Source organism: Amphiura filiformis, chromosome 7 (genome assembly GCF_039555335.1).
Source record: "Amphiura filiformis chromosome 7, Afil_fr2py, whole genome shotgun sequence".
Lineage (NCBI taxonomy): Eukaryota > Metazoa > Echinodermata > Ophiuroidea > Amphilepidida > Amphiuridae > Amphiura > Amphiura filiformis.
This window is the reverse complement of record NC_092634.1, coordinates 55,705,532-55,731,800: the sequence shown is the minus strand read 5'-3', so window position 1 is coordinate 55,731,800 and position 26,269 is coordinate 55,705,532. Positions and strand designations below refer to the sequence as shown.

At 37.8% G+C, this 26,269-nt stretch overlaps 1 protein-coding gene across 1 annotated transcript in view; it reads right to left on the bottom strand.

Moving 5' to 3' along the window:
* Positions 1-26,269, bottom strand: part of LOC140157364 (probable ATP-dependent RNA helicase DDX10) — an 80,917-nt gene that overhangs the window by 5,718 nt on the left and 48,930 nt on the right. The window contains 13 exon segments of the mRNA XM_072180533.1: positions 124-323; positions 749-811; positions 2,168-2,326; positions 2,931-3,098; positions 4,186-4,834; positions 5,716-5,892; positions 8,774-8,884; positions 8,886-8,958; positions 10,427-10,589; positions 11,610-11,714; positions 13,985-14,081; positions 14,801-14,915; positions 16,967-17,087. Of these exon segments, the coding sequence (XP_072036634.1) occupies positions 124-323; positions 749-811; positions 2,168-2,326; positions 2,931-3,098; positions 4,186-4,834; positions 5,716-5,892; positions 8,774-8,884; positions 8,886-8,958; positions 10,427-10,589; positions 11,610-11,714; positions 13,985-14,081; positions 14,801-14,915; positions 16,967-17,087 (2,201 nt within the window).

Below are 26,269 nucleotides of genomic sequence, written 5' to 3'. Positions count from 1 at the left end.
CTGAGGCTTGTGGATCAACGTCTAGGCGTTGTGCCTGTGCGTAGCGCACTATAAATCACTGCGCTTTTTTTTTTTTTTTTTTTTTTTTATCTTAATCACCAGGAACCGTTACAGTAAACTTACCTTGATTTCTTTTCCACTTGCTCCTCCTCCTCCTCACTTCCAGTTCCACTCTCCTCCTCCCTATCATCTGTATCGCTCATCTTGGCCCCAGCAACATCCTTATCCTCCTCATCCTCCTCCCAACTCGTTGGATCTGGCAATGTATCTGGGTCAAAAGCACCTTCATCACCAAGGAAATTCAAAGTCATGCCAGGGTCAGCCTATATAAGAGTAACATAAATAAGTGTGAGTAATGGCCTCCAGGCTGCAATTTTTTTTCAATTGGTCAACATTTGCATATGAACCTCATAGTCCAAGTTCAACTTGTCAGCTTCTATGCACTTGCTTGCTTTGCTGGATGCTCCCGCTAATCACGCTACTCCCTGCTAAGTCATACCTTCCCTAGTATGTTTTCAACCAAATGCTGGGGTGTGAGAGTTCAGCTTTTAAGCCGATTTCAGCTCTTTTATTGCCAAAATTTATGTGTTTTCTTTTATTTTCAGCCCATATTTGGCATTTTTACCCTGATTTTACGCTGTTTTTCAGCTTTTATAGTAATTCTCCACTATTTTTGTCTGAGGTCTCTCACACCCCTGCAAATGAAATGCATTATGGGATACCACTAATTTGCCAACGTTTGTCTTACCTCCCCCTCCTCTTTCCTGCTCCTTCCTTTTCTCCTTTCCTCCTTCTCCTTCAGTCTCTGAGCCTGTGGATGGAAATCAATAGATATAATATACTCAGATAGGATAACTTTACTAATAATGATAATATATAGGCTAATATATATAACATACCTGCAAACATTTGAAAATCAGAACCCAGGACAATTCCAGCCATGATTTTAATATCCGATCAGCACACTTTACAAAATGCGAAGTTATTCCCATTATGTGATTCCGAAACTTTATATATCTCTTAAGTCATCAAGTGTTTATTTGGTTTCTGTGGAGTTTCCATGTTCAATTTTGCATGTAGTGCATTCATAAATTGTCCCAAAAATCATCGCCGATACAGGAGCAGGAGGTAAATTCTAAACATGCGGGCTACCATGAAATTGTGACGATCATCAATGGAGATATTGTGGAAATCCTGTTTTTTTTACAGGAGCACTGTTATTTTTTACCTTGATTCGAAAAAACAGGACAAACACATTTTTGACTGTTCATACAAAAAATACACAGTTTTTGCTCATGTGTTTGTAGGGAGAACCTTGTTTTTGTAGAAAGATGGCGGATCTGTGCAAATGGTCAATAGTCTCAAATTTCTTGGTTTTCTCTTCTCTCTCCACCCACCTCTCCACACTAAAATCACAAAAATACTCTTTTTCCTTCATAAATTCCTTTCACTTCTCTTTTTCCCTCCATCCTTCCCCTACACCTATGACCCTACGTATATCATTTGTACTACACCATCCTTTTCCCTCCCCTATATACCCTGTATTTCTCTCTGACACTTTAAATGCAGTTCTGCACATATATCTTCTTCACTCATAAATTCATTGGGCTTCTCTTTTTTCCCATCCATCCTTCTCCTTCACCCACTGTCTCCTTTTTACCCTCTCCCATCCATCCATTCCTCCCCTTTATACCTTCGTGTTTCTCCCTGACCCGCTGTCTGAACGCAGCCTTGTCATGTCTATCTTCTTCACTCATAAATTCATTTATTTTCTCTACTCCCGTCCATCCTTCTCTATCACCCACCGTCTCCTTTCTACCCTCTCTCATCCCTCCTTTCCCATCCCCTTTATACCTTGTGTTTCTCCCTGACCCGCTGTCTGAAAGCAGCCTTGTCATGTCTATCTTCTTCACTCATAAATTCATTTATTTTCTCTACTCCCGTCCATCCTTCTCCATCACCCACCGTCTCCTTTCTACCCTCTCTCATCCCTCCTTTCCCATCCCCTTTATACCTTGTGTTTCTCCCTGACCCGCTGTCTGAAAGCAGCCTTGTCATGTCTATCTTCTTCACTCATAAATGGTTTTCCTCTACTCCTATCCATCCTTCTCCTTCACCTGCATACTCCCCACCCTCTCCCATCCCTCCTTTCCCATCCCTTTTATACCTTGTGTTTCTCCCTGACCCGCTGTCTGAATGCAGCCTTGTCATGTCTGTCTTCTTCAGTCATAAATTCCTTAGCTCTTTCGATATCAATACCCCCTTCATATTCATCCTCTTCTGTTTTCGTCACCGTTTTCTGACGAGGTGGCCACTGCTGCACAGCCTGTTAATTTAATGCAAAAGAATTATAGTGCACTTTTTAGTACACTATGCCAAACTCACAGTCACAATGGACTATTATTATATTGTTATTATATTCTAGTTGAAATCCATACAACTGGAATCCAAACTGCCATAAATATTCAAGTGGCTATCACTTAACGTTCTTTTCCTTTGACCTTAGAAAATTATTAGAAAATTATCAATAAAAGTTATTTAATGCTTGACTTTTCATAATCTTGATTTTTTGATGGGAGTTGCAATGTATATTGCTGTTTTACTTGTTTAAAAATCATGATCACCCAGGTTAGTTTTAAAAGAATGAAGGGAAAAGGCATGATTTGATTGCCAGACAAAGCTTATTTGGAATTGTCTCCACAAAGGGAACTACTGAATCGGTCAAAGGTTGCCGTTAAGGAAGATTCAAGTGATCACCCCAAACAAAGAAAATACAGATTATATGTTCGAGCGATCTCCTCTTTTCTCATCTTCTCTTGACAAATGTGGCTTACTTTATTTGTTTATTTGCTTGTTTACACATTTATTTGATTATGCACTTGTTAATTTATTGTTATTCATTTTTTGTCAATTTTCCTTCTTTCACATACCTCTCCTTCTTCATCAAACACCATCTTGGTGTTCACAGCCAGTTTCTTCTTGTGTAGTTTCTTGGCCTGTCTGACCTTGTTGGCTGATTTCTTGCTTTCTTCCTGTTCTTTCTTCTGCCTGACTCTTCTGTCCACTTGGAGGAACTCTTCATCAGAATCTATGATTGCCTGCATCATAATAATAATAACCCCTATCAACTATATTTGATTGGTTACCGAGAGACTTTTATCACACATTGAGCCAATCAGAGACAAGGTAAAAATGGCTAGTAGGGATAACTGGGGTTAAGCTTAAATGATCTAAAAGCTCAATTTTGATTGGTTACTCAGATAATTTTATCATGTAACTAACCAATCAAAGGGACAGAAAGAAAGGCAGTAGAGCTAAGTGAAGTGAAACACAATATACAACATGTGTTGCCTTGCGCAAATTTTTTTTCAATAATTTTATTGATACGTATACTGTATTTATCTTTTAGTGTTCTTACTTTGACCGAACATGAACTTTTAAAAGCACACCTCCCTCATTAGCAATTACAAAGATATCTCATTATATAAAATAACAATATTTGTAAATATACAAGGCAGCTTTTGTATAAACCATATTTGACATCAGAGCTTTTCAAGTATGTTCATTTTTGTTAATACGTAAACACAGATGGCTGATTCAAAGGGAACCGGCCTGTCCCCTACCCATTCAACAGCCATTGCAACCCCTGAGATGCATTGTGACATTGCATTTTGAATCCAAAAACTTTGTGACACACAGTTACACACTATCTGCCTGCTTCAAACAGCTGCTTGTTTCAAGCATTGTTGATTTCGGATGCAAAGAATTATACATATCTTACTTGTCACCAATGCCCTATAATTTTTGAGAAAAATGCAAAAATAGGCACAAAATTGGGCAGGGGGGTAGTACCCCCTTAAGAGTGGGCTTATGATCAGACTTGGGCTTACGATATATCAGCTTGGCACATTTGTTCTGTAATTTCTGTAGTCTGGAGAGATCTTTCTGTATTATTTCATTGAGCAAAATATTACAGTAATCAAGATGCGAGAGAATGAGGGTTCTGACAGTATCCATTACCAAATCATTTTGATTAATTTATGTTCATACGTTAATATCATTAAATAGAACCCCCCCCCCCCATTTACATTTAATCATATCTCTGCATTGCACCTCCAAAATCAAGCCTTGCTTCAAATCAAAACTTCCTAAAAAATTACAAATTTAAAAATATTACAGACTAACCTTGCTCTTATCCTTCAAGCCAAACACATCTGTCTTAACGGTGAACAAGTCACCATCATCATCCCCTTCTCCATCGCTGTTACCATGGAAACCTGCTAGCCGTCCACCTGTCTTCTCAACGCCACCATCTGAATGCTCGTTCTCCTCCTCCTCATCACTATCATCATCATCATCATCATCATCACTATCAGATGACTCTCCCAAATCGGAATTCTCACTCTCGTCCTCACCAATCTCTTTCACATTAGTTCTAGCTTTTGATACCTGCTTGCTATCTTTACCGGTACTAGTTCTAGCTTGTGGTTTCTCTGATGAGTCCTCCTTCAAAGCTTTCAACATGCTTTCTTTAAATCCCGACACGTCGTCTTCCGAATCACCATCTTCTTCATCACCACTTTCTTCATCACCACTACCTGATGAACTACTTCCGCTTTCTTCTTCTTCGCTGGAGGAAGAACCTGCTTTAGTAGGATTGACTTCTTGAACTTTGATTTTGGAGCTAGTATCATCTACTTCTTTGTTATTATTGCTAGTTCTTGATTCATTTTTTGATTTAGATTTTTCTTGTTGTTGCTGTTTTTTCAGTTGTTTTCTCTTCTCCTCTCTCTGTAGGAATCTTACTCTTGGGGGTACTGCCAAACCTAATGACCTGCAACATGAAAAAAAAAGACATTTATTTCTTGATAAGGGATTGGACAACCCATTTTACGGACGGATAGACTTTTCAAGCAGGGTCGATTCGGTTGGGGGCGCTACATCGTAACATCCTATGCGTCATTCTGTCAATCATATGAGCGTCATCAGTGAGAGATATCCCGATTGTAGACAAGATATCAACACAGCATCACCATCTGTTGAAGACGCTAGTCGGACTAATGAAAACATATTTTATCTACCACTAGGTATGAATATCCACTCGTATATAATAAAAACATGTCTCAACATTATCTGCACACTAATTTTTATTCTCACTCACGAATGGCATCGACAAGAAAAATCTCTCCTGGTTTCATACATCCCCATGGTAGACATGGCCTTCATCTTCAACACAGGGAGTGTGAATTTTAAATGGGGTTACCTGAAGAATGGGTGCTCAATTTGAAATCTACACCTCCTGTGCAGGAGATTAATATCACATTTTTGAACAAGAACGGGTTGTGACTATACGTCGGTAGGCGCCAGGTGGCAGTACCCGCCATTAGCAGTTGCTGGCCGGCACTCAATCAAAAGCTTCCATAAGCTTCCTTCCGACCGGCACCAAATTGAGCAAATATTGTATGATGTATAGAATTTAGTAAATATCACAAATCTAGTCCAAAATCACGTCCACATGCATATAAAACTGCAATTTGCAGCCACATACACCGCCGTCGTAACATTCACTCAATCTGTAGCAGCAGCCATTGTTGTATCGCAGTTTCGTCAATAAGTAGCAACTAACTCATGTCCCAGACGGGTGTTTCCTTGGAAGTAAATTACCCGGCACTAAATTTAGGCTGGTCACAACCCTAGAATAGCCCCAATACTTACAGTGCAAACTTATCCAAGTCCAATTGCTGCACATCAAACACCTTCTTATTCTTCATGAGATACACAGACTTGATATAGGCAATAAAGCATCTCTGGGCAGTCTGCTTCAGCTCCAAATTCTCTGCACAATACGATTCAAGTTTCCTCTGAATTGTCATCTTCTTATTAGGATTCACCCTGGATACAAAAGTAAATGCATTATAAAGAGGAGGCCCTCAATTTTAACAAGATTGAAGTATACTTAAATATAAACTTAAATATCATGTACTCCTACATTCATACTATACTTATAGATAAACATGACTTGTGCTTTATAAGGCAAAAAAAAAATATTGTTGTGTTGCCCTCAAGTGGAAAAATGGGAAATTTGGGTAGGACGGCCAATTCGGATTATTATTATTTTTTTTTTTTTTTTTTTTTTAAACCTTCAGTTTTTAAAAATCCCTCAAATATTAAATAATGCTTGTTCAATTAGGGGACATTTGTCAATTTTGACTTCTGGATACCTGTTAGACAACAATTAAAGACTAGTCTTACAATAAAATATTAATTTTAAGTGAAAAAATTGAGTTTTTGAACAAATCTGTAAAAATCATCATTCAAAAAAAAAAAAAAAAAAAAAAAAAATTGCGACCCTGATTTTTCAGGATTTAGGGTAGGACGGTTGAGGGCAACACAACAATATTTTTTTTTGGCCTAATTATCTACCTTTATAAGGAAACTTAGTATGAAAGTAGGTCTGGTTGATTTAAGGGATCTAAAATGAGCGTTTATTGCGTTTCGACAGTATTTTTGTGGGACATGAGAGCACCTCAGACCTATCAATTGCATTCTTAATACGAAGCATGTCTTTCTGATATCAAATAATTTTCATTTTTTGAAAATCACAATATAATACAAATTTTATGACAAATTATAAAAATATGATATTTTTCAAATTTTTGATATATAACAGTCCTCAAAGTAAATTATATAAATCTAATGATAAATTCTTAAAGTGTATGTAGCAGGGACGAAAAGCTGACGGTCAATTGAAAATTTTGACCTTTCATATTGAAAATATGGATTTTTTCCCAAAAGACCTAATTTCTTTTGGTGTTTTGGGAAAAAAATCCATATCTTCAATCTGAAAGGTCAAAATTTTCAATTGATCGTCGGCTTTTCATCCCACCTACATACACTTCAAGTATAAATCATCAGATTTATAAAGTTTACTTCAAGTACTGTTAAATATCAAAATATCAATTTTAATGATTTGCCATAAAATGTGTATTAAATGCAATTTCAAAAATGAAAATTATTTGATATCAGAAGGCCATTCTTCGTATTCAGAATGCAATCGATATGTCTGATGTGCTCGAATGTCCCACAATAAATACTGTCCAAACGTTTCATACCCCAGCCCTTAAGGCCAGAGTAATGGGAGAGAACATGGACCTTTTCGAGCATCATTATTTCTGAATTATATGTCCAAAGTATATAAAACTATACATTTTTGGAAAGGAAATGAGTCAAGGAATCCCATGGTGACATCAGATTTGTTCAAAAACCTTGAGTTTTTGAAAAAATTACAAAAAATTTACTTTTTTACTCCAATTTTTTTTGTGTCTACTTACAAAAATATCTGTTTGGAGTAAAAAAAAAATGCAGTTAGCTTTTCATGAAGAAAAGACATGAACTTAGGGAAGGTTTTTTTATTTTTTTGAAATTTGTCTCTTTTTTCGAAATATTGAAAAAAATCATGTGAAAAAAGCAATTTTGTCATTCTATTAAGCTAAAAATTGCACATAATGGTGTATATTTTTATATAAAACAAATATTTTGAAAAAATGAGAAAAACTTCCCTAGACTTTGATGTACTCTAAGCGATAGTGCAAAAGTTAACTTTTGCTTGCATATTTTCGAGTTATCTTGTCACAAAAATTGTGCAATATTGTCAAAAGTGAACTCTGAGAAATCGATGTTTTAGTACAAAAATGTCAAAATTATGCACAAAATGTCCTTATATTTTAAAACGGTAAGACTTTCACGCTTGTAAGAGCTGTATCTGGTGCATGGTCTAAATATGCATCTTGTTGCACCAATGAATCTATAATGTCTGCTTTCAGTGCGTAAAATTCAAAATAATTAAAAAATCTAATGGCATTTTGACTGCAAATTTTTGTTTTGTTTACACCACATTTGCTGGCGTTAACAACATACCGAATGCGCCTTGACTGCGTTGGACATACGCTCAGAATTGCGCCATGTCACGCGACGCGAATCGTGCGCTTAATCACAATATTTCGCATTCGCGCATTTCTGACTCATTATTTCCCGCCAATTTATTAAGCTGTCTTGAGCCATGTGACTTTTTAGAGTTGAAAAGAGTGAAATAAATCAAGCAAAAATACGAGTAAATATTGGTAAGTTGTATTTTATCAGTTTCAAGTGAAAGAATACATCTTAGTGTTGATAAATATCAAGAAATCTCAAATTCGGGCGTGGACGAATGTGTCTTCCATTACTCTGGCCTTAAGAGTGTTCGCAAATACTTTGATAGGATAGAATATAAAAAAGACCTTGCTCCACAGAAAAATTCCTACCCTCTATCCCACAACAAAACCTATCCCACACTCCACAAAAAGAAACCCTGACCCCTCCCCAATAAATTTCTGCCCATGTAAATAAATATACCCTGCACACTCACCTCCAATACCTATGTGTACATTCATATCAAAAGGATGCACTTGTTGTCTGCTACATGTGTCTCTTTTTACAGAATAGCTGGGAATTAATACCAGACTCATCTCAAGTGGAGGTGACTTCAAATCATCCCTAAGTCACATAGTTAAGAAATAAAGAGAACATTCCTAAACTATGTGACTTGGGGATGATTTGAATTGACTTTCTCTGAGCTGACAAGTGCATCCTTTTCATAGATGTACTTATTAAGAGCCTTGCAACATGTGTGCTCATCTGCTTTTGGTTACCATTTTGTGTGCACTATAATGCATGTTTCTTAACAATTTGGTGGAATATACCCCTACATTAACGAAGGAAAAGTTCAGATTCGAACCTGATTTGCTGGATAGGAATCTTCTTATCTTCTAACGATTTCACCATCTCTTCTTCCTCTGACGGTAGCAGCACTAGTAAAGCCTCTCCCCTTTCTCGTATCTGGCTGTTCTCCTGCTCTGTGGATGTATGTGTTAGTGTCTTCGGGACAGTCTAGCTGCACAACCCAATTGATGCCTGGGAAATCTGAAATAGTAACAAAATGTTTGTATCTTCCATTATTCTGTGGTCACACACCCTGGCATGAATTTAGATAAATGTTTGCCATTCCATCATGATCATACAGACATGCCAACTTTGAAATCCAGTTTTTCAAACTCAGAAGACCAACAAAAAGTATTTTTCACTCCGAAACCTGTATTTTTAGTCAATTTGATCCTTTTTACAAATCACAAGTTACACATCTTGAGGTGTGAATGTCTCACAATATAACTCTGTCTTGTGTTGTATTCAAAGTGACAAGATTGGAGGTGTCAAGATGTAACACCTGCCAAAAAGTACAGCTGATTTTTTCTTACAAAACTCATTGTATAGCCGGCCACTCACCTCATCTGATGTAGTGAGCCACCAGTGTCATGGTGGATGTGTGGGGGAGTAGTAGGGGTGTGTGTGAGGTGCCAGAAGGGTGCGTTGGGGCGTTTGCATCTGAATACAGACTGTGGGGATGTGCATATTATAAACATACCAGCTGCAGAGCCTTATCGTAGCTGTGGAGCTCTTCAAAAATAGTGTCTTTGAGCTATAGAGGGGAGTATAGAGGATAACGCCTCCCTCCCCATTTTGTAATACAACCACTTCCACAGAAAGTCAAATGTATACGGATGTGTGTGTGAAACTGGATGGTTGGGGTGTGTGTGTGAAAAACTGGACGGTTAGAATATGTGTGTGAAACTCCACGGTTGAAGACTCCACTTGGGGGTCATAACTCATACAAGGGGGGATGTCAAGATGTAATACTCACCAAGGCCTCTAGCGGTGAGATCAGTAGGAAACACTACAGCAGACTTCCCTCTTATGAAACTCACTGTCAATAGCCACCCTCCTCATCTGATGTAGTGCAGTGTAGGGGTGGTTGTGTACAGAAGTAGGGGTGAGTGTAGGTATGTGTGGGGTGTGTGAGGTTGGGGTGTGCATTTGTCAATGGCTCCAAACGAGGACCTTCATATGGATACACACCATAAAACGAGGACACACCTCCAAACGAGGACGTCCTCAGTTTGAAACTATGACCAGGATGACGTAAATGATGCAAATATGCATATAAGATAGCATATAAGATAGGTCCCCATAGGGGTATAGGACAGGTCTCAGTTGGATAGTAAGTTGTCTGGTGTGTTTGTGTGAGGTCCACGGTGTGTCGGTTAAAACCGGGTGTGTAAGTCCTCGGTTAGATCCTCCTTAAGTCAAGGTCCTCGTTTGAACATATTTACAAACAGGGGTGTGTTTGTGTGTTAAGATATAATACCTACCAAGGCCTCTAGCAGCAATATCAGTAGCAAATAGTACAGCAGAATCTCTCTTACAAAACTCATTGTAGATAGCCACCCTCCTCATCTGATGTAGTGCACCGTACAGGGCCATGATGGTTGTGTGCAGAAGTAGGGGTGTGTAGTAGGTGGGTCAAAAGGGGAGGGTGATAAGATGTAATACATACCAAGGCCTCTAGCAGCAATATCAGTTGCAAACAGTACAGCAGAATCTCTCTTACAAAACTCATTGTAGATAGCCACCCTCCTCATCTGATGTAGTGCGCCATACAGGGCCATGATGGTCGTACCGGCTCCTAGCTTGCAGAATGTCTCAAACATGTACTTCACCTACATGAATAAATAGAACCAACCTTGTTAAACTTTTTTTGTTTTGTTTTTTCAAGCAACTTTCGAATGAGAATGATAGCCACCATCCCAACACTAGTCCTAACTTAACCCTGAAACAAACCCTAACCTTACGCGACTCTTTAATTGCATCTATACTTGATCAATTTTGCAGAAAAGGGAATCGTACACAAGCGCTCTGTTTTCTTTCAGACATGAATTTATTTATAACAATTACTATCGCCATCAGTGGTTGTCCTTTAAATGTACTGTGATATCTTTAAACAAATTGCTAAAGACTGTCATCTGTAAGCGAGTGCAACAACCACCAGTTCAATCGCTCACTCTCCCATCACCTTTGAAAAGCAACAGAAAGAGATACATCGCTATCGCACATCGCTCAAGTCTAAATTCAAGCTTACAACATGAAGGCGTCCAACTTTTACAGACCTATCTCGATTAACTGAGTCATCATCAACACCCATTGCTCCATGAGCATTGAGCACTATAATTTTGTTGCTAGTTATGGGGTATATGTTATGGTTAGTGTTGGTGTTCCAGGAGCATTATATGTGTTGATGATAACTCAAGTTTGAGATCAAACTCAATGTTGTACAGTGAATTCCACACCTAGGTTTCATTATCATTGAGATAGAAGACTTTTTATTTTTTTGGAGAAAAGCAGGTACGGCAACTACTTGATTATATTTCTACATGTTCATTTCAGAAAAATATCATCGTTCATTTTTTTTTAATTGCATTTTTGTTACTAAAATCGAGGCTATAGCACCCTCAACAAGCACTCTCCTCATAGAACTACATGTACATGTAAAGACCAGTTATAGACAAACGGCCCTAAAATAAAAACAGCCAAAAATTTTGCATGTGACATATTTAACATCTGGAATGTAAAACAAGTGCCGTCCTTGCTACTCTTCTAGATTCATTTATAAAATGTTCGCCCCCAGACCAAGGTGTCCAGTACATAGAAGTACAAAGCCTGTTTCATTGTTTGGCACTCACCTGCTTACAGCTAGCCATGAAGACCAATATCTTCTGATCACGATGATTTCTGATGAAGGAGTACAGCAGATCTGCCTTCTGATCCAGATCGCATACAACATAGCTCTATCAAATAAAAATTAAATTACGAAAAATTTAAGATTTGATTAATAACATGAATGTAATATTTATGCAAAATACCAAAGTAACATAGCAAGAAATATTGCAAGTCAACTTTCAGTTGCAAAATCAGTTTAATAAACAAAATGTCAAAGTAATCAAGGAATTAAAAGTTACTTCAAACTTGCTACCAGGAAAAGTTCTGCTGATCATAAGCACGCGTCCTCTAGCCAGGATCATGCCAGGCTACGCACCTTGGTTTGCAAATTAGGTGTCAATGTTTCATAGCGTTTTCATGATTCATCAGGCAATCAGCACTTCATTTTTGTGTTTACATAGTGTATGCAGCAGCACTTAAGTGGCAAACTTCTCTGACAACTATAATGAAAGACAAAGACAATTTATCGCGTCTGACGTCACCTGTCAATCAAACTCCAGCACGGTTTGTTTACAAGTGCCGTGATGATGACTTGCTGAACGCGGATTTATAACCGGGCACCTTATTGTTGGTTTTGCACCTTTCGACATGCAAACCATCTCAAAAGTTAGGTCTTTATAGTGGGAAACTTTCTTTGGTGAAGGCACCATGTCCACAATGCCTAGAAAAGTGGCTTTTTGCCTTGTAAAAGTACCAACTTTTCGCCATTTGCTGCTATTCCTTTTCTCCGATCAGCACCAGATAGATCGGTCTTCCTTTTACGCGCTGATTACCCTGTGTAAACCAATCAAGGATCGTAATTGACAGTGACATCAGACGCGATAAATTGTTTTTATCTCTGTCTTTAAGGGCTGGGGTATGAACATTTGGACAGTATTTATTTTGGGACATTAGAGCACATCAGACATATCGAATTGCATTCTGAATACGAAGAATGTCATTCTGAATCATTAAAATTGATATTTTTGATATTTAACAGTACTTGAAGTAAACTTTATAAATCTGATGATTTATACTTAAAGTGTATGTAGGTGGGATTAAAAGCCGACTTTCAAGTGAAAATTTTGACCTTTCGTATTGAAGATATGGATTTTTTTTCCCCAAAACACCAAAAAAATTAGGTCTTTTGGGGAAAAAATCCATATCTTCAATATGAAAGGTCAAAATTTTCAATTGACCGTCGGCTTTTCCTCCTGCTACATACACTTTAAGAAAATGTCATGAGATTTATATAATTTACTTAGAGGACTGTTATATATCAAAAATTTGAAAAATATCAATTTTTTATAATTTGTCATAAAATTTGTATTATATTGTGATTTTCAAAAAATGAAAATTATTTGATATCAGAAAAACATGCTTCATATTCAGAATGCAATTCGATAGGTCTGAGGTGCTCTCATATCCCACAAAAAATACTGTCGAAACGCAATAAACGCTCGCTTTAGATCCCTTAATTATAGAGCAAAAGATCAGCTTTTTTAAACTAGAAGCTGGCTGAAGAAAACCTTTCTCTTCTAAGCTAAGCGAACCTATTAGCAAACATACAGTTGCAGAGAATTACTGCCAACTCAAACAGCACCGTAGGACTATGTCAAAATCACTATCACTCTTTAGATGGATAAATAGAGCAACTGGAAGATCACCAACAACATCTCCAAAATCTTGCTGCAACTTAAATTGGCTATTCGTAAAACTGTTAGGGGCACATGGCAGTATGTTGGATATATTTTCCCATAGCTTAGCCGAGTTTTACAGATTTCTGGGTCTCTGTTGTTCAAATCGCATTAACAATGCATTTTATGACCATATCTTGACCGTCTACTCAGTACAGAGAGTTTAGTTCCATACTTCCATTCAAATATTCTTCCACCCAATTGGGTGATTTTAAGCAGTTTGCTGCTAAAATGCACCTAAATTTTTGAAATTGGGGCACTTTATAAGTGTATCATTCAATTTTGGGCTACTTGGGAGCTCTTTCCACTCTCCCAAATTGTCAAAGCCTGGCACTAAAAACATGTGGCAACACTGACTGCACATTGGGCTATTCCAGTTGAAATCCACACTACCCCTATGGAAGATTTTGGAATTATATTCCAAAGGGAGTATGTTTTCAAATGTAATTGGGTAGGGTTATTCATTTTGAAACCGATACTCCCCCTGTATTATGGCTGTACCTATATCTTCCACAACTGGCGCAGTGGAGTGAGTATTTCAAATGGAAGTTATACGATTGTCTATTCTATTCAAAACTCATACTCCCTCTGTGGAAGACTTGAGCTAAATCTTACACAGGGTAGTGGGGATTTGAAATGGAATAGCCCATTGCCATCCTTACCTGCTCTAGCTGTGCTGGTGTGCTGTATTCATGATGCTGATGGACTGCAACATACTTTGGGTCCTTGAGACTCAAACGCGCCAAATCACGTACTGACCTGCAAATGGATGCACGCAACAACGGATGAATATGTGAGATAAATGTTAGCAAAGAAATATAATTTGGTGATACATAGGTTTGAGAAATATAGGCCTATACTATGATCAGCTCGTAATATAATAGGCGAGAATTATTTGTTTTTTGTTTTTGTGCGAGTAAATAAAGTCCAAACATACGCATACGTAAATTCACAAATGCCCCTGTCAGTCACACAATACACAAAGTGAAGTTTGCGTAGGTGCTGCGCCCAGCTGTGTGTATGCCATTCTATATCAATCCATGATGTTATGAGTCCCGCTTAATATTACGAGCTGATCAAAGTATATATCATTTATGAAGTGGCAACCATTTTTTTCCCTCTCTATGTAGCAGGCAGTCAATGACAGAAACCATATGGACGAGGAGAAAGGCAACATCATGAATGGAAATGAGGGCATCTACAATCTAAGCAATTATTACAACATCCACCAACTACCCTTTCAGTATCTGATTTACTTACTTGGTTTGTGTAGCAGTAAAGAGCAAAGTCTGACTTCCTGGTGGCAAATTTTCAACAATGGCATTAATTGTCTTCTCAAAGGAAAGGTCAAGAATACGATCAGCCTATCCACATGGACAAGGAGGATGGGTACAAGCAACACCATAAACTGAGGCGAGGGCAATCATTACAATATCACCAACTATCCTCTCTGTATTGGATTACTGTTCTTTACTTACTTGGTTTGTGTAGCTGAAAAGAGCAGAGTCTGTCTTCCTGGTGGTAAGTTCTCAACAATGGCATTCATGGTCTTCTCAAAGCCAAGATCAAGAATACGATCCGCCTCATCTAGAACTGTCAACAAATTAAACAAAAAAATATTTCTTTATTAGGATTTTAGTATGAGAATTATGGAAACATACTTGATATCCTGTATTTACTGGTTTCTTTGTAATTGATAAAACTGAAAAATGAGACAATTTTGCAAAGGTAAAATAATTATCTTTTTCAAACAATGACATGCATCACACGCTAGACCACCTGAGAGGGGAAAGTGTGCTTTTGCCAGAAAATGTGTATGATCTGCAGGTCGGTTTGATGAATTTACATGTACAATGTAAGAGTGTATTTTACCACTGGCTATACCACTTCTTGTCATGAAAGTTATCTACACTTGTTTCACCTTGAGTTTAGCATTGAGTGACATAATATATGAGCGTGTTTCTACAGGCGCTCCGCTAAGTTATCGCTAAATGGATAATGGTATCTTGCCGTTATCTTACCGTTTAACCATAGGTTTAATCTGCTGTTTCCACAGACAGGTTTTTGCCGTTGGCGCGTTCATACCGTTTAAGCTGAATGACGTCATGTGATATCCAGTGTTTACTCAGAGGCCGTATGTCTCAATTTTGGCCCAGTGAAAATTATTTTTGTCTCACAAAAATTTGTAATGCTGTATTACAATTAGTGAATTTGGGGAATTACTGGGCCAAAATTGGGCCAATGTTGGAAGAAATTGTTTCATTTGGCGCACCCAATTTCCAGAGAGAGTAAACACTGGTGATATCCCTGTACCCTAACATTCCTAATATTGGTTTTAGTTATTTGCATCGTACCAACAAACATGTTTTAAAAGTGTAATTTGTCTTGGGATTTTGTTGTACCTTTTACTGTAGTATGGCCAGAATCTTGCATCGTAGGCCTAGAATTAATGGATTGTTTAATGGTTGATTACTGCTAAATAATCACTTTTCTTTGTTATATTTTGCAAATCAACAGGCATTTACAAATTTCCGTGAGCAAACCCTGAATTCGTGAATTTTTTTCCGTATCACGGAGAAATCGTGTGGCTTTACTTAATAGTTTGGACTTGTTATGTTGTTATTAAGGTTTTTTTCATGTCGGCCGTCCAATTTATCTGTTGATTAACAGCCATTTTGCCTGAATTTGCTCAATAAACGGCAAGTTACCGCTTCGGTCTGTTTCTACAGAAAATCTACCCGCTTCGTCAATGGCAAAAACCTACTCCAACGAGGTTTCCGTTGGTGTTGGCGTTGAAAAGGCATTGCAAAAAGGCGTTGGAGGCTGTTTCCACAGGAGTGGTTAACGGTTCCATACCATTTCCAAAACGGTATTTGGCTCTGTAGAAACACGCTCTATGTGACCTGCTACCACGAAATCACTGTAAAGTTGCAGCGACTTTATACTCATTTTGTTGAGTTGATAGTTTCGAGATGTTCGGTCTGACTAAGTTGATGTTCTTGTTTGCCACCACATGTACAAGCCTGTAGTATTATCCTTTGTGAATGGCCCATTGTGCCCCCATTCACAAAGGACATACAGACATACTTATACTTAGTCTTAGTGACTTTAACAGGTGAGTGAACACCAACGCAGTAGCCAGAGCATTTAGAGTGACTAACACCTTGCGACTTTACGCTGATTTCGTGGTAGCAAGTCGCATATGTGATGCTATCAAGCTAAATAAGTCCTATGTTGATTAATATCAAAATTTACTTTTCAATTTCATTACATGAGCCCATGCTCAGACCTTTATTTTGCTGCAAACACCCATCATAGTTAGATTTACAGTTCCAGAGATTTTAGTGTGGCTCGATCAGAGCAATAAAATACAAAGGAAGTAGAATACTATTATTGGCTATTTCTCAAAATCTTTATTCCCGATATCCCCAAAATAGGCTGACAATCAATACAAATACAAATACAAATCCTGAAATCAGGAAAACTGCACCCCCTCCCCCTTTGATCACTTCTAACATTTCCAGGTTGGCACATTCAAAGCTAGCCAGTAGCAAGCAGTCTGGTCCATATTGATGCAGTAATCTAGCAGGGGTAGACACTTTACCTGATGCTCTTCCCCCCCCCCTTCCAACACAATCTCTTACCTAGCATTTGCAAGTTGGCACATTCAAAGCCTGCAGTCTGGTCCCTGTGCTGTAGCAACCGGCCAGGGGTACACCCCACTATATTTGTACGGGATATCCTCTCAATTTCTGTCTGCAAATCCTGCATTAGAAACAAAAGCAAAGAATGGCAAATATGGATTAGATTTATATATTTTGAAATCCATGAAACAGATCCACAAATTTGACTGACTAACTGGTGACAACCCCTGGGGGTCACTCACATGTAAAGGTGGTACATGTATGTGCGGCGGTCAAGTGTCCCCTTTTCAGGCTCTCCGGCAGTTCCTTAAGACCAGTATTTGCATCATGCTCCAGTTCATTGAGCCTCAAACTCTGAAAATTGTAGCTCAAATTTGGAAAAATTCTGAATTTTTTTAGCTCCAAAGCCTATAAGGGACCGTTCACAAACACTTGTAAGGGGGGGGGCCTGATGCAAAAAGGGGGCCCTGAAAATTTTGACCCTCCTAAGGGGGGGGGCCTGAAAAAATGACAAATTTTCCTGGAAAAATTAAGTTTATATGCTTTTCTATGGGGTTGACACATAATTTTCATGTCAAAAGGGGGGGCCCTGAAATTTTGAGGTCTGTAAAGGGGGCCCCGAAAAATGTTCGCGATAATTTTTTTTTGCATCAGGCCCCCCCCTTACAAGTGGTTGTGAACGGTCCCTAATTTGGCCCAATTTTAGTTCACAGACCCCCACAAAAAATGTTGAAATTTCAGCTCATCAAGCCCCTATTTTGCTCAAATATCAGTTCTAAGTGCTCGAAGTTCGGCACTCCGCATGTTACGCCGCACGCTCCTACCAAAATTTCAGTGCCCCTTCTCTGGTCACAACACAAGGTACATTAAGGAATTTACACAGAAAGCATTTATAAACATTTGTATGCAAAATGTGAAAAATCCAGCTCAAGTTTCAAAAATTTCCACTTTTTGCAGCAATTTTGCATAAAATTTGCTGATTTTGCCTCCCCCTGAAATTCTCATTTCCCCATGCCCCCCCCTCCCGAAAAAATTCCTGGCACTGCCACTGCATGAACACATTGCCAAATTTAAATCTCATTTTGTCCATCAACCTTTGATCAGTTGCGACCTACAAGAATGTTCCTTTAAACTCTACATAAAGTCATAAAAGTCAATTTTCCATGTCAGTAAATTATTATACTACAATGTAATCCATGTGCAAGTTTTGCTTTGTACATTTGATGCCTTTCTAATGTGATATGATGTGCAAAACCAACAATTTAACCAGGCATCATGAGGCAAATGTTAGAATATTGAATACTCTGTGCACTAAAGAAGAAGTGTGCCCTCTATAGTTTGAATTTTGATGAAACTTGGCAAATTATACAAAGTGCAAGTGCCTCCTTGGAAGGGAGGACATGTATTTGCCCATCAGTCAAGTTACTTGGTCCTTGACACCCCCCCCCCTCCCTATGTTGAGTTCATGTACGCAACAGGTGTCTATGGGAAAAGTCTAAATTTCACACCTTATGAAAACACAACGTATGAAAGGTGTTTGCACCCCCTTGCCACAACCAGCACCTACATTTTTTTTGTTCAGTCACGGCTGGATTTTTACACACACCTGGAACTTTGTAAAAGTACACGCCCAACTGGCGAGTGGAATTTTGACCCTCATAGGTCACTCTATTTGGCAATTTTAGCCTAAAAAGTGCCTATTTTTTGCTCTTTGCGCGAATTTGTTCTACATTTGTGCCATATACATGTAGGGCCCCTTCTCAATTTTAGCTTCAATATGGCAAAAATGTTTGCTTGTTTCGCTCGCATTTGCACCATAAACTTATTCTGACGCCAAAAGGTGCTGCATTTACTATACTTCAAGAAACTTTTTTTTCCAACCCCACCCCCCTAATGTCATAAAGGAAGCTATGCCACTGTTAAGGCCCTTCACAATTGATTCAGAGTTTACTGTTCAAGATTTTAAAAATAGGACGAGGTGACTTTTAATTATTAATTATCTATTATTTTCTTTATTTAGTATTAGTTATCACAACCAATTATCAACCTGTTTTGACAGGCGTCGGCATTTAATTATTTTATTAATATGCTTACTTTTACACATAGTATAAGGTGCAGTTATGCTGTTTGTTTATTCATCATTAATATTGTTGATATGTTTCATGTTAGAAAGTAGCAAGTAGCAAGTAGCAAGTAGCAAGTAGAAAGTAGCAAGCTTCTTGACTCCCTCCACTGGCTACCCATCGAAAAAAACGCATTAAGTTCAAAATCCTCTTATACATCTACAAGTCACACCAATCTACCTGTCTGATTGTTTGACGATCTATATCCCAACCAGAGAGGGTTTACGCTCGGCGTTAGACGCAACTCGTCTAGTTGTCCCCAGGAGCAACAGATTAATTGGTGATAGGTCTTTCAGTGTACAGGGACCCAAACTGTGGAACAACATCCCTTTAAACATCAGAGTTTCCCCCACTGTAGATAGTTTCAAGAGTAACCTAAAAACTCACTTGTACTGATTGTTGCTGTTTTTAAGCCTTTTTTCAGGTATTATATGTTTTTGAATATATTTTGTATCTTTGTAAAGTGCTTTGATCAGGTTGGAAAAGCGCTATATTAAGTGCTGTTATCATTATATTATTATTATTACAGTCATTAAAAGTTATCTTAAAGGAGAAAATCCAAAATAAAAATAAAATAATTAAATATTTTGCAATTTTCAATTTTGGACGCGGGCGGTTAACAGTAAACTAAGAATTTAGTGTGAAGCGCCTAATAAAGAACAAGTCACGAGCAAGGCTAATATCTCAATGGTTAACAGTAACATCATCTATCATCTTCTTTTTCACATTTCCGGAAACAGTTTGGGCTTGTAAAATTTCTGTCGGGCATGTAACTTGCCCGACTGGCTAGTGATTTAAAAGTTAAGATCCCGCCCTGCCTATCACTATGGACCACAATAGCCTCATCCCAAAGGCATAGTTCAATAACCTTAATTAAACAATCATAGTGCAAAATTAGAAGCTATTAGACCTCAAGTTGCAGAGTGTGAGTTTTTGTACCCACATTTTCAAATGTTATTCAATGAATGTGCAAATGCATTGGGGTTAAAGAATTGTGCCCTGATAGATGAACATGTTGTGGATCCTAGTGTATAGTGTGCATCCACCAAGATTGTTTTCTTGACCTGCACAAGCTGTTTTATGGTCACATTCATATACTTTTTTTAAAACATAAAGTTCAATCAGTTTGCTGAACTTTCAGTTCAACCAGGCCACTATCACATCAATGTGTTTCACAACCATCACATGGATGTGTTTCTCCTGCAGAAAACACCAGGCATCGCACCACATCACAGAGCATGACCCACCTCATGAGTTACAGCTGGTCACTCCACAGCACACTGCAAATTTGTCACACCAAAAAGCTCTGTACATGGCTTTTACATGGTACTGAGCATGTAACCAGTAATTACTCCAAAACAATCACTAGGATCCACAATGTGTTCATCTATCAGGGCACAGTTCTTTAACCCCAATACATTTGTACATTCATTGAATGACCAAAATTTGGGTAAAAAACTCTGCAACTTGAGGTCAAATTTTGCACTATGGGTGTTTAATTGAGGTTATTGAACTATGCCCATTGGGATGAGGCCATTGTGGTCCATAGTGAATTCCCATTAATATCAGGGAACCCTTCCCCAGTAGAAACACACTGCATGTGTGACACCACAAGAAGCCAAATGCTACCATCAGAACTCTGCCCCCGATGGCCCCAGTAAAAACCCAACATTACAAAATGTTCCCTAATGTCAATTTTATGCATAAAATTTGTTGACCCTCCTGAAATTCACTTTGGTCTTAATGCTCCCCCCCCCAAAAAAAAATTAATCTGGTATGAAAGATTTAATTGTTGTCAAAACCATTTGTAATTTTTGATCTGTAGCATGTAAACCGGGAGAAAGTTATTAAAAAAACTTGCCATGCCTATGTATGCTCAGCCTTGCTTACAATGATCAAGACAATTGAAAGATAATGGACAAGATGCTATTGGCTATTCCAGTTGAAATACATACACCCCTGGAATGATGAAAGCACAGACCCTGGAACTCTATTTCCAGGGTCTATGATGGAAGACATGACCTTATTAAATCTTCCACACAGGGAGTGTGAATTTCAAATGGGGTTACCTAAATGGGTGACTCCATTCGAAATCTACACCCACTGGCATGTCCAGGATCTTTTCCGGCGGGGGGCTCAGAGGGGTTTTCAGAGTTATGCAGGGGGCTTAATAGCTAAAATTGTCAAAAAAACAGCTGATTTTACATGATTTTTAACAAAGTGCGGGGTGCTTCAGCACCCAAAGTCCCCCTCCCCTTGGACACACCACTGTACACCCCCTGCATGGGAATTAGTTAGGGTCATGTCTTCCACAGCGGAGTGTAAGGATTTCAACAGGAATAGCCCAGTGCCATTACGTTTATCCTTGGATGCGACTTGAAGGACGACGATGCTGATGATTCCGAATGGAACAACCACTACAACGACTCGATAAATGAATGAAGTAACAACTTCCATCTACCAACAAGCTCTTTATTTATTTTTGGATATTTAGCTTTTATGCGCTTGGAAAAAGTCAAGGCTATCATACTATGGCTCAATGATTTCCGTGCTTCACTTTTGTCATATTATGTGTTTGTTTGAGTGATTGGATGTTGATTTTTCTTCATTTTACTTTTTTTTCCCCACTCTCCTTTTTCTCAAGGTCTAAATTAAAAGCTTGATGTTTCTATTTGTGGAAGCGATGGAGGAATTGAGCTGATGTAAAGTTAAGATTTTGAAAGCTTTAAAATATCAATCATAATAAGCAAATTTGAAAAAAAAATGGTCTGATCTAACTATCTTTGCATTAAATGTCTTTAGCAGTCATGGTAATCATGCTTTTATATCATTTTATTTCAAGGACTTTTAGGAGTAACAACAGACCTATAATTTGAGAACATTTGAATCAATAGAGAGGCATGTTTGTTCTTATTTGTATGGGGGAGCACTCCAATAATAAAGTTACATGGGGGGTACTCAGTACAAATGGCCATACGGGGATGTGCCAAAAACATGGGTAACATTTTCGGCCTTCTGGTATATCAATAGCCCCTTTTTCTAGGCCAATTTTTCTTAATTCTTTTTTCAGAAACTAGCCCAATTTCATCTCTATGTAGCCAACATTTTTGAAATTGCCCCATAATTTAGTGGAAAAGTTGTAAAAACTTCCAACAAATTTCTTGCAAAATTGGTATATTGATAAGCATTCAAAATCTTGAGTTAGCTCAAAATTTTAATATTTTATGTTATTTTAAATAATTGGTTATGAAAAAGATTAGAAAATATGTTTTCTAAAAATTAATAGAATACATAACTTGAAATTAGTCTGTATAATTCTTTCAGCTTTGTTGTCACCACATACAAAAAATGCATTAAAACACAAGATTTTGGTCCTTATTTTCAAATATTGAACAAAAATTAAAATTGGACTTTTATTGCCAGTTAAAACTAAGTAAAGGATTAGGATTAGGATTAACTTTCAATGGAAACTGAAGGCAATAAATAAATATTTACCTGCAAAGGATAATATCTTTTGTAATCCAAAAACATTAGTGTGTTATTTTTCTGGAATAAGGAATACAGTCATTTGTATTCAGGCCCGTGCACGCAGGATTTTTGGGGTGCTTATTTTGAAAAAGTGGACTTTTTTCAATTTCCATTTTTATTTTACCCTTTTTTTTTTTATTTTTTGAAAATATCAAACTCAGTACTTTTATCTCAAGAGCAACCAGCAGAAATAGTCGATATTTCTATTGTTGTCATCCAGGTCAATTTTCCATTGAAAAACAAAGACCAGCGATTTGGTAGCCCAAATCCCCAATTGGGTGTTCTGGTAAATGAGGTGAATTTTAAAAATTTGCTCCTGTGATAGCCTGCAATTTCAATTTATATGGATTCCATGATTATGAAAACCATTTTGTCTGTCTGTTTGTTTGTTTACCTACATGTAGGTTAGTCCGTGATAAGAGACGCATACGCTTGAGGTCCATGGGAAAATCCACGGTCCAAACCTAGAAAAATTAGCTTGTTATTATAGGGATTTTAATCTTCTGTCCCTCCTATCTCCAGGTGAATTTTGTATGATTTACCCCCCTCCCCCCATCGCGGGTTGCCATTTTCATTACACCCTTCAGACTTGTGTTCGGGTTTGTTTTTAATTTGACATGTAGGCCTATAGGCCTAACCATATTTGTCATAATTAAGCGCTATACCTAAAATGTATAGCTATGCTATATACCTACTATGTAACAGTATGTAATATCATGTACATGTAGGCCTATGAGGTGGGGTGGGTGCAGAGGTGTGTGAGGTGGGTGTATGTAGGGAAACTTTAGGGTGGTACTCAACACACTTTAACCATGACTTTCAATGCAAGGCTTATTGTTGCCACAAATGTTTTTTTTCCTTAACCCTAACAGAACTAGGACTCACTAAAGCTCACTATTAAAAACGCTCTGCGTGCATGCATTCCACGGGACTTGATGACTTAATCAGACCAAGTCATATATACCCAGGGAATCGTTGGTCGGGCCAACGTCACCTGTGTAGCTACATGCTGGGGATCTTCTGCGTGGCATGCGAGGGGTCCCAGGTTGAATCCGGGGTGCCAAGTGACTTTCTTCATCTTCTCTCCTTTTCGCTCCTTCTTTCCCTTCCGATAGCACAAAACCACGGGTAGGGTTAGGGTTAAGCTACATGCATGTTTTCCCTATATGCCTTCTTAACCCTAACAGAACTAGGACTCACTAAAGCTCACTATTAAAAATGCTCTGCGTGCATGCATTCCACGGGACTTGATGACGCCATCAGACCAAGTCATATATACCCAGGGAATCGTTTGCCGGGCTAACGTCACCTGTGTAGCTACATGCTGGGGATCTTCTGCGTGGCATGCGAGGGGTCCCAGGTTCGAATCCCTGGGGTGCCCAGTGACTTTCTTCTTCATCTTCTCTTTTTCGTTCCTTCTTTCCCTTCCGATAGCACAAAAACCACGGGTAGGGTTAGGGTTAAGGTTATTTAATAGGTTTTTATAAACTTCCATGTTTAACCTGGTATTGTTTTGGCTGCTTCATTAGGGCCTATGACTTTCAGTGGGTTTCCAAAAGCAGTTTCAAACAAACACAAACAAAAGGCACCATACCCAGTCACCTTCATGACAATTAAAACACTACGTCAAGTATTAACATCCAAGTTATTCTGTTTTTAGGCAAGTAATTTTAAATAATTGATGAACAGGTTTTTGTTTAAAACAAAAACCTGTTTAAGTTAACAATGATAATGAATGGTTCTTATAAGGCACAATCTCTTCTGATGAGGAACTCAAAGCGCGTAAAGCACGAAATTTACACACAAACATAAAAACAATCAATTTACAAAGATTGGTTTTAAGCTGGTGTTTAAATAACAAAAGTCTGGGGCATTACGAAGGTTATTTGGAAGTGTGTTCCAAACAGGTTGCTTGATCATAAAACATACAGTGTAATATTTATGTTTTGTAAATGAAAGTTTTGTTTAAAATATTGCCCAATTGCATGTAAGATTGTTGGGCAAAGTTGTTTTGAGGAGAAGCAAATTTCAACACATTGGTCCGATGATCACGGTGATGATGTAATCAAATAATTAATCACTCATGTGATGAAAGATCCTCATCGTGCTTAAACATGATCAGTAGGAGCGCTATAGGCCTGGGAATTTCTTTGCTATATTGAAGTTCTGGCAACACTGTAGTTACTGTAGCCATGCCGGTATTCCTATACATCACATTTCGCCATACTGCATTTTAGAAACGCTTGCTGTTAGAATAAGAAAAATTTTAATGCTAATTTATTGCACTTTCTAGGGAAGTGTGGTTACCGTTTTAAAATAACCGAGTGAGAAGGTTTTCAAGAAAATATTTTTCCTGTCAAAACTGAAGCATCCTCTGTATAAAAGAAAATATGAATATTAACTGCACATCATATATAACGATTTGTGATACCCAATTCTGGCACATTTGATGTCGTTTATGAGGCAGAGAATTGTATTTCAATTTTATATACGCCAAAATATTTTTTAAATTGAGCGAAAATGGCGATAGAAAAAACGTTGAAAATTCCATGTATATATTACATTAGACCCCACAAATGATTACTGTTTCGTTTTTATGGTAATCTAATCTTATTTCCTGAAATAAAATTATGGGTCTAATGTGGATTAATTGTATAATTGATGAAAACATCGACATGTATAAAATAAACTACAAGAAAAATGGTAGGCCATGCCACATTGATAATCTATGCTTTTAGTATACGACGAGTTCGTAGCGCACGTGTGAATCAAAATCGATATACTATTGTGCGTGTATAGCCTCATTTATTGAACTATTTTTATAAATAAAACATGCATTTATCAACAATTGAGCGCTATTAATACACATTAATGTTTTTAAACAAATAGAATTCCAAAATATGGTACGTTTTCTGTCTTTGCTTGTCACTTGGTATGTTGAAGTAATGAAGTTGCGATTATATTTTTAAATTTTCATCATGACACCATCAAGCCTGATAGCCGAGCGGTCTAAGGCACTGGTGTTATGTCAATATCGTATAGATGTACATGTGGCTGGGAGAATGTATGTATGGCGAAGAGTGGTGTGGTATTCCTATTAAACCCAGGGATATCGATCCACAATGCTTGTATTAGCCTTAGATTTCACACATTGATTTTGAAAAATTTTTACTGAAAAAATGAAAATGATTGCTTTTCATTTGGCCGAGAAAATTAATTTTACATTGAAAAGGTGTAACTCAAAATTTAGCTTATTTCAACACAAAATTCGATCGTTTGTATTGCCTCATTAAATGACTGAGTGAGCCTTGCATAACAAAATAATCGGTTGTCCAGGTTGCTAACTGAATCAGTAAAGTTGAGAAAGAACTTTCCTGGTCTAAGACATTACTATCTAAAGTATAATTTGCAAATTATATCTTCTCTTGGACAAAAGATGAAATAAAAGGTGATCTGCAACATCCACCTGGTGTGCTCTTGTAAAACAGCTTGTCTATGCTCACCAGATTAACTAGTGGATGAAGGCTAATGACCATCACTGAGAAACATGATGCAAATCTTTCTTAATCCAAGATGGGAGGTCATTTAAGGGTATCTGAGAGCATGACCTACTCAGCTGTTGATAGGGTATATGCAAGTCCATCTTCAAGGT